Source organism: Esox lucius, chromosome 7, assembly GCF_011004845.1.
Source record: "Esox lucius isolate fEsoLuc1 chromosome 7, fEsoLuc1.pri, whole genome shotgun sequence".
In the NCBI taxonomy this organism is placed as follows: domain Eukaryota; kingdom Metazoa; phylum Chordata; class Actinopteri; order Esociformes; family Esocidae; genus Esox; species Esox lucius.
The window spans coordinates 47,214,136-47,232,188 of record NC_047575.1 but is presented as its reverse complement, the minus strand read 5'-3'; the positions used below and the strand labels follow the sequence as shown (position 1 = coordinate 47,232,188).

Below are 18,053 nucleotides of genomic sequence, written 5' to 3'. Positions count from 1 at the left end.
ACAAGATGGCTCATATATATTTTTGACGGCAGAATTTGTAAGATATATTTGTTTGCGTGTTTGCCAGTTCCTCAGGTTGTTCTTCCTCCATCCCAGACCCAGAATTGGCACCAGATCCAGCTTCCTGTTTCCAGTTCACTGCCCTACCACTGACCCAAACCCGAAACCCTGTTTCTCAACACCTTTTTTCTCTGAACCCAGCAACAACTGCCTCTACTCTGGTAGACGTCAGTCTGCCAGCAACAGACAGCAGCTCACCCGGCGAGGACAAAAAAACACTCAAACTTTGAAACACCAGTTTAAAAAACAATTTCACTTGTCTTTCTTTTTTTACTGTATGTCTAATTTGCAAAACTATTTGGTTGTAAAATATTTGACTAATTTCTGCAGCAAATATACTTTGGCCCAACCAAGTAAAATTACCTTTAAAGCAAGTACCCCCTCCTGATGCTAACTTTAAGGTTATGCCCATAGGTCTTCTGAGGAACCCCTCAGTAAAAATCCAAAATACCTCCAGGGGTCCTAGAACCGCAGGATTGGTTTAAGGGACAGAGAAATGATTCAATGTCGCCCTCTGCTGTAAAATAAGTTGCACGACATTGTGCCTAGTGCCAGGGAAATAAACCCTGTAAATATTTAAGAATCAAAAATGATTTCTCAATTTTTACCCTCCAAGATATTGACAACATTACTGTAATGGTCACTTTCTGGGGAGTTTACAGATCCTTTGGGTACCTCTATAAAATAAACATCCCATTGGATCTTATGGAAATTCTTGAACAAATGTAGATTTGAGAAATGTCTGCTTTTCTTTTGTCTCCATACCTACTTCCATTAAGGGTTCCTATCGATGGAATTACAATCACAATCTAAATCATGACACATGAATGAAAAGGCACACACCTCTAAATAAATAACAAGATAAATAATCTTTATTTCCATGTCTTTGTCATATATAAAATTGTGTCCACAATTAATATTAACAAGGCAATACAGAGAATCCATCATTTCTGAGTGGTGGCATTCAGCCTCCAGAGACCATCTCCAATTGGTCGACAGGGAGAATGGCCCAATGGGAGCACTGCAAACTCTGACTAGCTGATAATACACGCAGGTGGTTAATTTTATTATATCACAAGTTGCCAAACTTTAACCTAATGTTCCCAGATCTGTCTCTGCCAACTCTATGGTCACTGTGAATTGGCAACTTGGCAAGACAGCACAAATGTGTCCAGGCTAGGCATACAGTACCATGGTTACAAGAACACCATTCTAACAGTCTAACCCGAATGGCTAACAGGGAGGTCTCTGGAGCCTGCATTCACACCAAGCCTTTCAATATACACACATTAAACTTCATTACCCAGGATTCATTACTGTTCCCCGCTGTGTGTAAACCAGACACATTTCATTTGGAAATTCAAACAAACATTCTCAAACCATATTACAATCAGTAAAATGAAAGGTTTCATCATCATCATCATCATCATCATCATTTATTCGTTCATAACCATGATTCTTGTTTATTTTACACAATGTAATTTATTTTTCCTTAACATAAAAGACAAAAAAAGCCAGCTACCATAAAAACAAACCGCAAAGATGAAATAACAACCTTTTGAGTCTACAACATTGTTTTAGATCCTTAGATGTGTTTAAAGAAAAACAATACGTTTTCTCCCAGTGGGTTCTCTCATTGTTGGTACGTTTCACTGATGCCATGAACTTTATCAAAAAATTAAATATACTGTATAGGTTATTAATTACAGTAAGAAGGTATCCATGCAATCATATTTTTTTCTCTTTTTCCTGTACAGAGTTCAAGATTTCAGTAGTAAATAAAAAGGTACTGTACAAATCCATTGTGGTCTAGGGCTGAGGACGAGCTGGGAAGGAGACCAGGGCTTCTGAAGCCTTCTGCCACTGTAGTCTAGCGGACAGGAAGACCACTAACATACCATCCTGGGTTTAATCTCCAAACCCAGAACCAAATGTTGTGCTAGTAAGCTAACGAAACTGCCCGTTTCCCCAAGAGTGACAGAGATTTTTCCTTTATCAAATGAGCTTTTTTAAGTCAGTGGTTAAAAGGCAACTAAACAGCACCGAGCTGTGATTACATCAAACAGTACTTCATCTGATTGGTGCCCCAGCCACAGCTGAAGTGTGAGGAAGAGGCTCAACAAGCACAAAACACTAGCAGTGTCTCAGCGTCCCGCCCCAGTCTGCCCTCAGCCCAGAGTACAATGGCTCTACAACCACCCCCCCAAAACAAGAGCGAAAGAAACAATCCAAAACCACCTGGGTTCATTCATTCAGTCAAACACATAGTTATTATTATCTTTATTACTACTACTCATAAAAAAAGAAAAGAAATCAATACCCAATAGCAAGAAGCACTGGCGGCAGCACGGAGAGCTGAGAGGACGGCAGTATGTTGAAAGGGGCGCGGAGTTAACCTGTCTTACTACACATGCAACTATGGACTGGGACACTGCTGCGGCGTCTATTCAATAAGGTCAGATGGAAGTAAACAAGGCATGGAAGGACGTTACTGTACAGTGTGGAAGGGCTGAAGAGGGTTCACGGTTGGGTAAACAGAGTTGTGGCCCTGCCCTGGCCCAGAGGGAGTATGGGAAACAGGCTGGAACAAAAATACATTCATTATCCGACCCTAATAGGTCCAAACGGAAGTACAGAATGTTTGGAGCGTTAGAGTCCTGATCCGTCTGACATGTTTCTGATGTGTGGGAGACTAAGCTATGGGACTGATACGCCCCCATGGAGGCTGAAAAATAATCTCTAGCTCTGAGATTTTCCATCGTTCCCAGGTTTTTTTTGTTGTTGAAAGCATGCGACTATATTTTGAGCCTCTACTCTCTACGAGTACTCGGCATCTACAGCTCTGGTTAGGATACAGAGGTCTTCTGGACCTGGGAGGATTATAGATTCATGACTATTGAAGGTTCCAGTGTCAACACTGAACTTGCCCTGAACCGAGTGAGATGGAAGACATTCGTTGATGGCCTATGCTCTTTATTGGAGCCACGGTGTTAATGCATGTCGGAATATTCTGGACCAAGTGGGTTTGAACTCAGTCGGTGTTGTCATTTCACATTTCTTCCTGCTTGCCTTGTCTCCGGGCTGACCACGACTTCCCCCAGTAAGAGCAAAACATTTAAAAAAAAAAAAAAAAAAAAAGCCTGGCGGCAAAAGCTATTCACACATTTAGGAGATGGAGGCTGGCGCCCCCGCTCACACTACACTACACCGCCCAAGGCAGGATGAGTCAGAACTCAGGCCCAACGCTGCTTACCTGCTCCCTCTACAGAGAAAGATAGAGAGAAGGAGGGAGCAAGAGAGGAGGAGAAATCAGAGCCAAAGAGCAGAAATAAGCAAAGTAAACAGCACACACAAACGTTGAGAAAACAGAAAGTAGAGGGAGAGGATCAAAGATGGAACAGGGAGAGCGAGAAAAGTGCCACGCTGGCTGGAGGAGCAGGAGTGGTACTGGGGTGGTCCAGCTGATGACAAGAGGCCTGGGCCTGGCCCGGGTCCCAGCAGACAGACACTGGGGTTCACCCAGGAAAGCCCACCAGAGAGGCCCGGGGATAGAGGTGTCCAGATACTGTGTGGTTCCACTAGTGGTCCGTTGCTAGTGTGTTCCCTTCCATTTAGCATGCCAGTCTCTCTCTCTCTCTGTATCTCAGGCTGTTATTGGTTCCATCAAGCCTCTCAGTAGCCCCCTGCCCCCGCCCCCTGCCCCTCGCTACGCTTCCTCCTTCTACTTCCCTCTCTCTCTCTCTGCCCCTGCAGACACAACAATTCCGGCTGACCGAGCGCCCCACCCACAACCATCTCATTATGTCACTGTGACTGTTACTATTCAAAAAGCCACAAGCGGAAAGTTTCAAAAAAGCAACAGGAATCCTGGATGTGTTTTGCAGTTTCTGTCACGCTCTCCTGAGCCTACGTGAACACGGACATGCCCTTGTTTGCACGCACGCACATACACACACACTTGGACATACACACACACACGCGCACACACACACACACACACACACACATACTAGGTCATTCACTCTTGCACACGCACATAGGTCCCCTCTGTCTCATGCAAGCCCTGCTAGTTCTCTGGGGGTGGGGGGACGTGCAGGTCCAGGGAGGGAGGAGAGAGAGAGGGCTTCTATCTTAGGAAGGGACGGGAAAGTGTGTGTTTGTGAGTGCATGTTTGTTTGTGTGTGTGGGGTGGGGGTTCTGGTTCTTAAAATGTCAGCTGCCTCTTCCTGTACCTCTTGTCCTCGTTGTCTGTTGGGGAGAAAAAACAACTTTCATCAGTGATAAGGAATCTTTCATTAACATCTACACCAATGTGCAAAGAAGCTAAACCAAGAGGAGCCATTAACATCTGCCAGGTACTGACAAGACCAAGGCTCACATCTATTAGGTTTTAAATGTCCCCCGTAGTCAGACGGAAACACATGGAAATAGAGGAGAGGACAGGTTAAACGAAGACTAAAAAGTATAAAAGGGAGAGAGTACCTTTCACAGAATGAGAGGAGAGAGAGTTTAGGCTGAAGAGAAGGGAATGCAGGAAGAGAAAAAGAAGAAGTGTCACTTCAGGTTTCTCCAGCAGGCCTTACACGAAACGGCAAAGTCTCAACCACACTGTCTCACCAAATAATTGGGAAACTCCAAACAGAGAGTCACAAGCTGACCGTAAACAGTCATGAGTCGTACCGTCTAGGTGGTTGCGGGACAGGTACTTGAGAGCCTCATCCAATAGGATGACCGGGATGGAGATCTTCAGGACCACGATCCACTGGTACCAGTTTAGAGGAGTCACCTGGAAGATCAGCTGAAGGACAGATGGAGAGTAAGAAAGAGACCAATCAGCCGGAGGTCAGTAAATGGCAGCATGTGCACTAAAACAGGCCCGCGAAATACTGAAATCCTGTTTTATTTTTGACTTGGTAACATTTTGAGAAGGAGCCAAATGACAACAGTAGACGCTCTACAGACAATCTAGTTGGTTTGTTGGCAGTGTGACTAACTGCTCAGCAGCTTCAGATGGATATCGGGTCTCTCAAAATAAAGTCCAGGAAATTAATTTCATTAAGGAACTATCCCAACACATTAAACAGGGGGCACAGACAGACAGACAGACAGAGGGGGGCACAGACAGACAGACAGAGGGGGGCACAGACAGACAGACAGACAGAGGGGGGCACAGACAGACAGACAGAGGGGGGCACAGACAGACAGACAGACAGACAGACAGAGGGGGGCACAGACAGACAGACAGACAGACAGAGGGGGGCACAGACAGACAGACAGAGGGGGACACAGACAGACAGACAGAGGGGGACACAGACAGACAGACAGAGGGGGACACAGACAGACAGACAGAGGGGGACACAGACAGACAGAGGGGGCACAGACAGACAGAGGGGGCACAGACAGACAGAGGGGGCACAGACAGCATAAACTCACAGGCAGGGGCTCCACGTAGAGGATGAGGAAGTGCAGAGACAGGGAGAGTATAATGGCTCCCAGGAGCCAGAAATTAACCCACGGAGGCATTCTGATCAGGGACTGGTTCTCAGACAGACTGGGGATTGGAGGAGAGGACACATGAGAACAAAACACACTAACAATGCAATCTCAAACAATCGATAAATCTGTCAATCAGAACACAACTTACACATAGAAAATAAGGGTAGAAAAACATGGTAATTAATTATAAAGTGGGGTGGATTTCCCCCGCCCAATTCCTCAGGTGTTTCCGGAAAACAGTGGCGAGGTCGTCCGCTCTGTAAAGCGTTTGAACAGCAGCCTTTTTAAGACGCTGCGTCAGGGCCGGTGGTGATATGCTGGGCCTGTCGTACAGCTCCAATCTAACAAGTATAATCACATAGGCCCTGTTGCCCTCCAAGCAGGACAGAGCCCCCCACTGACCTGTTCAGGGAGTTGAACATCTCTATGGTGACCAGCACAGAGAGCGCCATAGTGGTGGGATAGCGTGACTCAAACACCTCGCAGTCGACGCCCTGGAACATGGGGTTATCTTCGGTGCACTGCATGAAGTGCCTCTGTGGGGGGGGGGGGTCAAAGGTGAGCGGGACTGACGGGGAAACACTTACGGGGAAACACTGACAGGACAGCACGGTAGAACAGGCTGCACTGTTCAACTTACAACTGTCCCCACATTGACCATCGGAGTATTGAAATGCCCTCCTTAGACACAAAGTTAGAGAACTGCATATGACCCTGGCCGACTGGACCTGAGTCAATGATCAGAATACTCAGAGCACGGTGCTTTGGCGCCCACAGAATGAGACAACTCACAGAGAATCTTACGTTTGCTGCCACATCAGATTTGACACAGCACAGCTGCAGGGAACACTATTGCTCCGTTCTTCAGTCCTCAGACATTTCTCCTTCCTTCCGTCAGACCACATCTTATTCCCTTCCAATAAATGCTATATTTTCTCTGAATAAAGGCAAACAGCTAAGCAGAAGTAAACGCTAGGACAGGCAAATGTCCTGTGCGACAAAGGTCAGTGCTGTGCGACAAAGGTCAGTGCTGTGCGACAAAGGTCAGTGCTGTGCGACAAAGGTCAGTGCTGTGCGACAAAGGTCAGTGCTGTGCGACAAAGGTCAGTGCTGTGCGACAAAGGTCAGTCACTTGTTTCTAGGGGCAGCAACGATATGGGGCAACCCAGGGTCATAAAGATTTCCTAACAAATGGATATGTTCAGCCAGTCCAATCCTGCTTCAGTTTGTTGCCTTCTAAATTGTGTCTAACAATCACAGCCCTAATTAAGTCTTTAATGGTGTTTCCACTCACCAGCTGGTAGAAGGACACCTGAGGTCCTGCATCGTCAAACAGGTACCACCAGGTGGCTGCACCCACCGTGCCCAGGCCCACATAACCTTCAACGACAGACAGACAACAGACAGACAGACAACAGACAGACAGACAACAGAGAGACAGACAACAGAGAGACAGACAGTGTGAGGAATAGAAGTCAAACGAGTCTTAAACTAGCAAAAAGCTTAAGTTATGGCTCGCAAGTTTACATGACAAAGAAAACAAGAGTATGGGAAATCTACCATTGGTAGAACTCCTATTATTATGCATTTCCAGTATCTCACCTCCAATGGCCAGGTATCTGAAAAACAGCCATCCAGAGATCAGGGGCTCTTTGGGATTGCGGGGGGGCTTGTCCATGATGTCCAGGTCTGGAGGATTGAAGCCTAGGGCGGTCGCGGGGAGGCCGTCTGTCACCAGGTTGACCCAGAGCAACTGGACTGGGATAAGAGCCTCAGGTAGACCCAAGATGGCCGTCAGGAAGATGCTTCAAGCGGAGAACATACACAATGGAAATACAGAAAGAGATGTCATTTCTTTAACCGGTTAGACAAGTCAACGGGAGAAGTGTGTGTGTGTGTGTGTGTGTGTGTGTGTACAGCGTGTAACTCCCCCCTTACCAGACGACCTCCCCCACGTTGGAGGAGATGAGGTAGCGGATGAACTGCTTCATGTTGTTGTAGATGGCCCGGCCCTCCTCCACGGCCGCCACGATGGTGGAGAAGTTGTCGTCGGACAGGACCATCTCCGAGGCCGACTTGGCCACCGCCGTGCCTGATCCCATGGCGATGCCGATCTCCGCCTTCTTCAGGGCCGGCGCGTCGTTCACGCCGTCACCGGTCTGTGGGGGAAACGAGGAGCATGTTCATATTTACATATTTAGTAGGATGGTGTACATACATCGGAAGAGAAATGGCGATCCTTGAATTTTGAATCGTCACGTCCAATCAAAATAGATTAGCGAGTTATACTCAGAGTTAAATCTGACAGCACCATTAAATAAGGTCAATTTCAATCTAGATCAAGCCAGAAATATAGTGAAATACGGTTAATATTAACCTAGTTGGGATTATAGCACTATTAAGTCAATGTTAATCTAGATGTAGTCTTGATTATAACAAAATGAGATGGCTATTAATCTGGATCTAGTCTGGATAATACTGAAATGAGGCAGACCACAGCCACGAGAGACCACGGTGTCATAGCTGTGTGTCCACCATCGGCTCACCATGGCAGTGATCTCATCGAAGGACTGCAGGAAGCCCACGATCTTGGACTTGTGTGCAGGCTCCACGCGGGCAAAGCACCGCGCCCGCTTCACAGCGTCCCTCTGGGCCTCTAGGGGCAGGTCGTCAAACTCCCGGCCCGTGTAGGCCTTTCCCGCCACGTCCTCATCCTCCCGGAAGATCCCGATGCGGCGGCAGATGGCCACGGCCGTGCACTTGTTGTCCCCGGTGATCATGATGACACGGATGCCCGCCTCGGCGCAAAGCTTGATGGAGCCAATCACCTCCTTCCTGGGCGGGTCCAGCATGCCCACGCAGCCAACGAACGTTAGACCGGTCTGGCGGGCAATGAAGGAAGTGAGAGGAGAAAGAGTAATGAGAGGGTGAGCAGCAGGGACAGTGGAAAGTGGGGCCATCCAATCCAGCCACGGTAGCGTCAACGTAGGAGCAGGTGTCAGGTCTTTTTCATACACAACGATCGTTCTAGTTTCTTTCCAAGCGGACGATGTCACCCAACAGCAACAGAATCAACCATCAGCGATGAACTATGAAACATCGTTCCCCCTGCACTGTGACATTCCAACAGCGCCTCGCGCCCGTCTCGGACTGACCTCGTAATCCGCAAATTTGGCGGAGTTCTCCAGGTCCATGTCCTCTGGTTTCGGGGGCGTGTCCCGGGTGGCCATCCCCAGGCACCGCAGCGTGTCCCGGCCCGTACCCCAGTCCCGGATGGTGGCCGTCAGCTGCTCCCGCAGGGGAAGGGTCAGGGGCACCTTTCCCGTGCCCACGCGCAGGTACTGGCAGCGCTCCATCACACTCTCCGGGGCACCCTGCCGAAGGGGGGGGGGTTGAGGGGTCAGGAATTGAACCAACAGGCTGCGTTGGCCTGGAGCAGAGATCTGTGGATTTGTGGTGCATGCGTTTACCTTGACGAACATCTTGCTTCCAGAGCCTGTTTTGCTGGTGGGGGTACAGTACACAGACATGGATTTGCGGTCGCGAGAGAACTCCAGGGTGAACTCTTTACTCATTAGCTGTTTGATCACCTGGAAGGACACAAGCACAGGAGAGACGGACAGAGTGAGAAACATAGAAAGAACTAGAAAGACAAAAGGTATGAGAGAGATAGAAAAAGGTTACGGGGCACGTCAAAGGATGACAATTTAAAGGGCCATTTTCTAGGGCTCTCCTGGCTTGGTTCCGCTTGCTCCGGTTTGGTTTCTAGTGAAGACATCCCAGATGGATGAGGCGCGACTAGCCAGTATGGGCTCTGCCCGTTGGCATCAAACAGCAGGCGGACACGGTCAGGCGGGTTTGTTTATGATGAGCCAGAATGGATGTTGACCAGGCAGGAGCTCTTTTCTACGTCAGGTCCTGGGCCAAACCAGGGGTACAGAGCAGTAGGATGGATATCACCCAGGAGCCTGCTACCACTAAGTGGGAGTAACTCAACCTACATGCGCACAACATTGCGGTCCCACCATCACAAACTGCCAAATAAAACCCTTAATAAAATACTGACATGAATACAGAATAACAAACAAACCATGGTAATCAGAAGCGTCTCCAGTTCTTGGGATGACTTGTACTGCCCATGGTCAGGTTTTTCCAGTGTTTGAGGTCTGAAACTCTTTCAGTTTTAGTTTCTAGCTGCTACTTTATGTTTCTCACCTGGTGTCCCAATTCTGATTGAAAGGAGAGGATGACAATGGAAAGTTTTGGCCCTCAGGACAGGTTTGGTCAACCCATGAGGAAGTAGACCGACGGGGCATCTGATCATGGGCTGGCAGACGTCACGCCAGCTCCAAGTCAAAGAGATCAGTCAGGAATGGCTGCACTATTCCAATGGTTTCCCCTAAATACCGGTTCAAGGATTCCCAGAACTAGGAGGAAATAAGCAGGAAATCTGGGATCCTCCTACAAGTATTTCTGGGAAACCAGGGTATTTACTGAATGGTTCCGGAAATGGGCAACCTGGTGTTCACGGTCTTCCCATCACACATCAGAACCTCATTCCCTCTGACCCGTTGTCTTACTCCCACCTCAGCTTTCTGTCCAACAATATTCTGCTCTCCCCCTCCCTCCCTCTGTTCCTTCCTCCATCCCATCATTTCTCCCTCCCTCCCGAAACAATCCTTTACTGTCCACTAGTGCATTAGAAGGAAACAACGTCATTTTTTTTTCTATTACAAGCCTTAACAGAGGGCTGGAAAGTTTAGCTAACCTCTCCATAATCCCACCGGCTTGTCTAAATATTATCATCTCAACCCTCCGAGGACAAGGCTGGTGTCAGTGACATGTTATTTTTTTTTTTCTTTCATCGTGGGTCTGTTGGGGATTTAAATGGAATTTGGGGTTCAGCGGAAAAACTGGAACCACTGGTCATTGACTAGAGCAAAGGGAGTTGTCTCTCTCGTAGGACTTCCTGTCAGATTGTCGTTGGTCATTCACAAAGAGAGAAGAAGTGCACTTCTCAGTCACAGCCAGAGGAGGAAAGCCTTCATTCACACAGATGAAAGCACAGACCCATCAATGGGCATTCGGCACAGGGCAGTACGGTCAGTTTTTTATGTAAAGTTTCTAACAGAGCACCCCCCTGGTGTCCAGCCAATCAAACTGTTCTCATACATTCTTCTACTAGAGCGCTCTCTGTTGTCCAGCCAATCAGACCGTTCTCACACAACCAGTGCTGGCCAGCCATTTAACAATCTATTTGTTAATCCTGATGGACCAATTTGATTCTTGTTTTATGAAATTACCCTCTCAAATATCATATAACATTTAAGTCCCTTTGGTCAAGACCACAACGGGTAACGTTTTGGGCGAGGGAAATAAACTGGCAACTACTCAGACAATGGCCCACTGGCCCCTAACCGCTCGGCCATCTGACGCCCCCAAAAATATACCATTCTGTGCGAGAAACTAGATGCTGAGGTAATCTTTAACCACACACCCCAACATAAAAGGGACATCATTAAATCCGGTGAATAAATGAGTAGGCACTTTGCCATTCACAAACATGTCATGCTTGGATAGTATTGGTGTACGGTATCCCAGCAGTTCTACTTGGTTACTCACTGAGTTGCAGGCTCCGGCCCGCTCCACCTTGCTGAGGCCTGACACGTCAGTCTTGAATACGTTCATCTTCTCTACCAGTGTAGTGAGGGCCGTCTCCGTCGCCTCGCCCACCTTCTCGTATACTCCTTTGGCCTGGGAGAGGGAAAGTCAGAAGAGAAATAAACACTAAAATACAAATGAGAGATTGCTGGGAGAGACTGTTGAGAAAGGGTGAGAGAAAGACAGTACTATTGAGAGTGCCGCCATTTGTAGACCTGGCTCCCATTGTTGGAATGTGAACGCTGCAGACAAAATTATGTGGAAACTGAGCTGCACTTCATAACCTACTGGCAAAATTATGACCACATACATATATACTATAACTATACTATTACTACGTACATATATATACATAAACATATTTATCAACTCCCATATCAGTTAGGAAAATTACTGCTATGTGCAATAATACAGCAGCAAGATAAAAGCTTACCAGGGAAGAAAAAAATAAATAAAAGCTTACAAGGGAAGCAAAAACTGCACTGTAAACATAAGCATTATTTCTCTCTTCATTCTCCCATGTGATTCTAATATCTATTTGCATATTTTTTATAAATTTACAGTGCCTATAGAAAATCTTCATACCCTGTCAAAATACTTACCTTTTATAACATTACACCTTGGAAATTAAAATAAATTAAATCGAACTTTTTCGATTATTTGTATTAATACAGAATAACACTCAACATCAGAGTCAAAAGATCATTTAAAATACCTGGTATAGATAAGTGATCAGCCCCTTAAAGTAACCATTAGAAAACTTTTCAGGTACAAACAGTCCCTTCCCAGACCACACACCATGCTACAGTAATTGCCCCCCACCAGACATCAACTGTAGTGGTTTTGAGGACTTCATAATAAAACCGGCTGTTCCATGATGATTCCATTACCAGTAGTGCATGGCAACGCAGAGAACACACCGTGGTTGGAAAGGGGCTTTCAAATGGGATCCGGGACAAAGTTGTAGAAAGGCAGGAGAAGGATAAAACAAGATTTCAAAGGCTCTAACTATCCCTCTGAGTACCATTCAGAGCATTATTAAGGAGTGGAAAGCGTATGGCACCACCAACACCTTGCCTAGATCGGGCTGTCCCTCCAAACTGGACGACCGAACCAGGAGGATATTGATCAGGGAAGCTACCAAAAGGCCAACAGCAACTTTGAAGGACTTACAAGTCCTTATGGCTGAGATTGGTCAGTCTGTACATGTTGCAACAATCTCAAGAGCTTTACACAAAGCTGGCCTGTATGGCAGGGTGGCAAGAAAGAAGCCTCTTCTGAAAACGGACCAAATGGAGTCTCGTTTGCACTTTACAAAAAAACATGAAAAGGAGACAAAGTTTTAACTTGTTGGACTGAACTGCAAGAGTTATGTTTGGCGACAACCAAACACAGCACACCACCCAAAACACACCATATACACCAACTGAAGAAGCACGACAACGGCCCTAAACACACCGCCAAAACAACTACGCAATGGCTTAAGGATAGGAAGGTGAATGTCCTTGTGTGGCCAAGTACATGCCCTGACCTAAATCCAATTGAAAATCTGTGGATGGACTTGAAGACAGCAGTCAATCGCCGCTTACCACGCAATTTGAATGAACTCGAACAAGGAAGAATGGACAAACATTCCCCAATCTAGGTGTTCAAAGCTAATAGATACAAATCCAAATAGACTGATGTCAGTAATTAAAGCAAAAGGTGGCTCTACGAAGTATTAAATCATGGGACTGATCACCTTTTCAACTCTGTTATTCTAGTTCTAGTTAGAACTGTTGCCTTTTTACATTACCTGAATTGTAATAAAAATAAATAAAAGGGTTTTGATTTCAGGTTGTAAGACAAACAAAGTGACTATTTCAAAGAGGTATGATGATTGTCTGTAGGCACTGTATGTCCTGTAACTTATAACACAAAAAATTCCAAGTTTAAAACCTGCAAGTCATGTATACTTACAAGAATACTTTCCCACATTTTAGTATGTGTTACGGCATGAAATCAAAACACATTAATACGGAAAGTCCATAACGTCGAAGGAGAAAAATATTATCTACTAAATGTTTTTCTAAATTAATTACAAATACAAAACAGAAAATAACTAATTTCATAAGCATTCAACCCCCTTAAGTCAATATTTGACAAAGGTACCTTTGGCAGTAATTTCAGCAATGAGTCTATATGGATTTGCCTCTGCCTGCTTTCCACTGGACACAGCAATTGTTGCCCATTCTTCTTTGCAAAATTGCTCAAGCACCGTCAAGTTGTATGTTGACCTTTGGTGAACAGTACCTTCAGGTCAACGCTTAGTACATATCAATTGGATTACGGTCCAGGTTTTGATTGGGCCACTCTAGGACATCGCAGGTTTTGTTTTTAAGCCACCCCAGCTTGGCTTTGGCCGTATGCTTGGGGTAACTGTCAAGATTCATCTGCCTTCTATCTTCATAAGCATTCCAGGCCTGTACGCAGAAAAGCATCCCCATAGCATGAAGCAGCCAACACAGTGATGCACAGGGTCTGTCTTCATGATGTAGCTTTTGTTAGAAATCAACCACAGGGTCTCACTGTCCCCCACTGTTTTGCTTACACCAACCTGCCTCTCCACACCACTGTTCTAGACCCTAACCTATATCCTCTTCTTCATGCCTCCATTGTTTAAATGTTGGGACACCACAGTTTTGTCTACAGTTATACAAGGAATCTCTTCTGGGTGTCAGTTTCTTTTGAACAGTTTGCAGTTTGACTGCTGTGTCCTTGGCTTCGCTTTAAACACACCATGGTTACCAAGACACCATGGTTACCAAGACACCATGGTTACCAAGACACCATGGTTACCAAGACACCATGGTTACCAAGACACCATGGTGATGACAAAGGTGAGGAGGCAAATCAAGATACTAGTGCCACAGTATAAACCTACCAGTGAAAAATTAGAACAGCTACTGTAGAAGGCTTGTGTTTGTGTGTGTCCGTGTGTGTCCGTGTGTGTCAGTGTCCATCGGTATGCCCGTTCTGTGTGTGTGGGTCTGCCTGTTCTGTGTGTGTGGGTCTGCCTGTTCTGTGTGTGTGGGTCTGTCGGTCTGTGTGTGTGGGTCTGTCGGTCTGTGCAGTCTGTCTTGGTCATGACTCATGGATTCAGAGCAGAATAATAACCAGTTTGTATACCTAAGTCCATGAAGACATCGGGAAGGCCATTTCACTGGCACAAAGCCTCCTCTAAGAGATGAGCCAGCTTTACATAACTCCCCACTCATTTGTTTATCACACAGGTAGTCCAATGCCACATTAATGATGGCATCAGACAGACCTACCTAAAGGAAGCCAGCAACATAAGCAAAGCCATGTCTCCAACTTTGTTGTGTACTTGTTTGGCAAAAGTTGTAATAGCAGGGAATGTGCCTGATTAAAACTTTTGTATCTTAATTCATCTTTTTCTTTTGATGTGGGATTAAGTTTAGGGTTATAATTGGCATTACGCCCAGGGGTTAGAGGTGGTGTCAAAGTTAGGTTGGGGTCAAGATTTGTTTAAAGGTTTCTCTCTTTTTTGGTTTTTTTTTTGGTCCTCAAAGAATTACTAAATTGACTGCGTGTCTGTGTCTGTCTGTACAAAGGCTTTTCACCACCGAGGAAAACAAAGGAGAGCGTTGGACAGCGCAGTATGACAAGAATCCCTTAATCACAAGCTCATCAATCAGGCAGGTGTGTGTGTACTGACCTCATTGTAGTCCAGTGAAGAGTCATTGCACATGGAACAGACAGTGGCCAGCTCCAGCAGTCCATCATAATCGGCACACTGCACCACCCGGTCGTCTTTCAACCTGGGAAGACGATGTCATTACCCCACATATCAACTGGACGATTCAGAAAGAACCTCAACTCCCTGAGGACACCGCCAAAGTGTCCCGAACAGAAGCTGACCTTTACTGCATTAATGATGGCAAGTTCTGTTGGAGTGGTTAGGTTATAGTGCTAAATGATTGTGATGTGGCACAAAGCTGCATTGTATTCAATCAATCAATCAAATGTATTTATAAAGCCCTTTTTACAACAGCAGTTGTCACAAAGTGCTTTACAGAGACACCCGGCCTTAAACCCCAAGGAGCAAACAACAGTAGTGTTGGATTTCAGTGGCTAGGAAAAACTCCCTAAGAAGGCCGAATTTTAGGAAGGAACCTAGAGAGGACCCAGGCTCAGAGGGGTGACCAGTCCAGTATTGTAATGACAAAAGCTGTAAGCAGAGATGAATGTAGCAGGTCAAGGAGGCAATCATATGGGCCATTAGATCTGGAATAAGCCTCAGTCTGGAATAGGCCTCAGTCTGGAATAGGAATAGGTCTCAGTCTGGAATAGGAATAGGTCTGTACCTGAGGATTGTTAACGCAACGGAGTGCTGTTACTTTCCTCAGGGCCCTAGATGGTTCAGACTCTTAAACACAGTGTGTGTGTATATACACACCTTTCCCACTGCGACAGTATAGTCCAACATAAACTACAACATGTAACCAGGAATCCCAGGTAATTAGCACTAGAAGGAGGTTAGATTGGCCACTCACACTTGTCCTTCTGGGGCATAGGTTGAACCTGTTATAGAGAACTCATGCAGGGCACAGCTGGAGTCCTCCACCTTGTCCACCACAAACATCTGGAGAAAGAGCAGAGAGAGCGTTAATTCAGAGCAGGGCAATGCAGACCAGCAGCAGTGAATATACAGTTATTATCTCTATGATGTCATTTCAAGGTCCAGGGTTTCCCAGGGATCAGTGCAGGGCCAGCAGCGATGGGAGCCTGCAAGGCCATGGGAGAGGTGAAGGCCCCCACCAGCGACCACCAACAGAGGCAAACACACTCACTCCCACACTCACTAACAGATACACACCACATACACGCTCATACACATGCGCACATACACACACACGTTGGGTTTAATATTAAAGACTCTCCCATTTAGCACAATTTAAAAAATACATTACCCCTAACCCAAAGCTCAATGTGTCTACCTGTATGTCTAAACCTAACCCCTAATGTCTAAACTTTATCCTAAACCTATTTCTAACTCGAACCATAATTCTATCCTCAAATTGAATCCCAAGTCATATAAAATGTCTTACCGAAGTGAAGACCGAGCATTACTCAATCTATCAGACCTATATGATTGAGTGGCTAGACGGAAGTCACTCTTGAGTAAAAAGTATATGACATGCCGTCTGAAGGACTCTGAGCAGGAGGAAAAAAATCTTTGGTTAAATGAGACCAAAATCAAACCTTTAGGCCTAAATGCCAAGCATTATGTCATATGAAAACACAATACTGCCCATCACCTGGCTAATACCATCCCAACGGTGAGGCATGGTGGCAGGAGTGTCATGGTATGGGAAGACTTCCCAGCAGCAGGGACAGGGAGAATGGTCAGGATTGGGGGAAGGACGAATGGAGAATAATACAGAGGTCCTCTACCCAGACCTCAGCCACAAACAATTACCTACTCGGGGACCATTACCCAGCCTCAGTCCATTACCTATAATGTTGCCAACCAATCAGACAACCAAACAGTAAACCAGCCAGGCAAACAGCTTACCTGCCAGTCATTCAGCAAGCCAGTGTACTTTAGGACCGGACTATGATCAATATCTAGTACTATGCCAGGCTAGATGCACAGATTGCTTAGCATCAGAAACAACACCCCTCTCAATGGGCAGCACAAAAAACAACAGCCCTCCTCTGCCCGGGAACTTCACTGACAAACAATGTCTGCTTTCACCGTCAGTGGACAAAATTAACAAGATCAACTCCGAAAAAGATCAGATACAAATGGGTCAGACTGGTCCAAAGACCAATTAGTGGAATACAGATCAGAATTGGGCTGCCTGTGTGAACGGTGCCTAAAGGCATGTCCAATTCGGGAATGTTTAGGATTAAAACTAACCAACCAAACCCAAATGGGCGGACTGTGAGCTTTGATGGCTTCCCCCATTACAGCTTGTTCCAATTTGGTTGTATCTGTGTGATGCAGTCGAAGCAAAGGTTATAATGCAATGTTTTTTTTCTTTACCATTCATGCAAAAGTTTTCCACTAATGGAAACAAAACATCCCCATCAGCAAAAATGAATGGTGATATGGACGATCATGATATGGACCGCTCCGCCTCTGCCGGATTCACATGCCGGGGTCTGGTGAGTTCAGCCGTTCAGTGGCTAAGGACAAACCCTGTGCCACAGGACTGAACAGGGGTCCGGTTCTGCTTGGTCACTTTCAACTAATCCCGGGTCGGTGATCGTGGAGCCCAGTGGATGACCTGAAAATCATCCGACTGAAACAAGATGGGCAGAAAATGTTCCCCGAAAAATCTATTGTAAGTCTGTCAGTATGTTTGAATGCATGTAGCCTTGGGTTGCACCCGCCTGAACCACTCATAGAACCAGGAGCCTGTTTTGGCAGGTTGGGTCTTGAATAAAAAAGGCAGAAAGATACATTAAAATATTCTCCACAAATCTACAGAGAAACAGGGGCACCAGTAGAAGCTTATTTTAACCAGCTGACATTTTTCTATTTTTGGTGACGTCTGTCGCCACACTATTCTGTCACTGGCTGAAATTCACTCTCCATGGAAACAGGCGACCGGATGACTCACACGAACCAATGGTTACTGCCCGTGGCGGACTCCTATTGCGGGCACTGCTGTGTGCGGAGGAAGTGCAACCGTGTGATGTCACTGTGGGGATTCCCTCCCCCAAGTGACGTGCCCTGGGATAACCCCGTACGGCTGGGAGAGCAGCACATGACCGGGAAATAAATCTTTTTTTTTTTTTTTTTCGGAACCACATGGCACAGACAG

General features: G+C 46.1%; 1 protein-coding gene across 5 annotated transcripts in view; it reads right to left on the bottom strand.

The window, feature by feature from the left end:
* Window positions 1-910: 910 nt before the first annotated feature.
* Window positions 911-18,053, bottom strand: part of atp2a3 (ATPase sarcoplasmic/endoplasmic reticulum Ca2+ transporting 3) — a 63,411-nt gene continuing 46,268 nt past the window's right edge. Inside the window, exons 11-25 of one of the 5 annotated variants that reach the window (XM_034293138.1) lie at window positions 15,774-15,862; window positions 14,936-15,038; window positions 11,179-11,310; window positions 9,027-9,146; window positions 8,712-8,930; window positions 8,103-8,438; window positions 7,495-7,715; window positions 7,159-7,361; window positions 6,851-6,936; window positions 5,959-6,092; window positions 5,494-5,611; window positions 4,741-4,858; window positions 4,543-4,574; window positions 4,293-4,308; window positions 911-3,322 (exon numbers count right to left, since the gene is read on the bottom strand). In XM_034293138.1, coding sequence (XP_034149029.1) covers window positions 4,570-4,574; window positions 4,741-4,858; window positions 5,494-5,611; window positions 5,959-6,092; window positions 6,851-6,936; window positions 7,159-7,361; window positions 7,495-7,715; window positions 8,103-8,438; window positions 8,712-8,930; window positions 9,027-9,146; window positions 11,179-11,310; window positions 14,936-15,038; window positions 15,774-15,862 — 1,884 coding nt within the window. In that variant the 3' untranslated portion in view covers window positions 911-3,322; window positions 4,293-4,308; window positions 4,543-4,569. Of the gene's footprint in view, window positions 4,309-4,542; window positions 4,575-4,740; window positions 4,859-5,493; window positions 5,612-5,958; window positions 6,093-6,850; window positions 6,937-7,158; window positions 7,362-7,494; window positions 7,716-8,102; window positions 8,439-8,711; window positions 8,931-9,026; window positions 9,147-11,178; window positions 11,311-14,935; window positions 15,039-15,773; window positions 15,863-18,053 lie in introns of all 5 variants that reach the window. The other 4 variants (XM_034293135.1, XM_034293137.1, XM_034293136.1 and 1 more) reach the window with 4 other exon arrangements.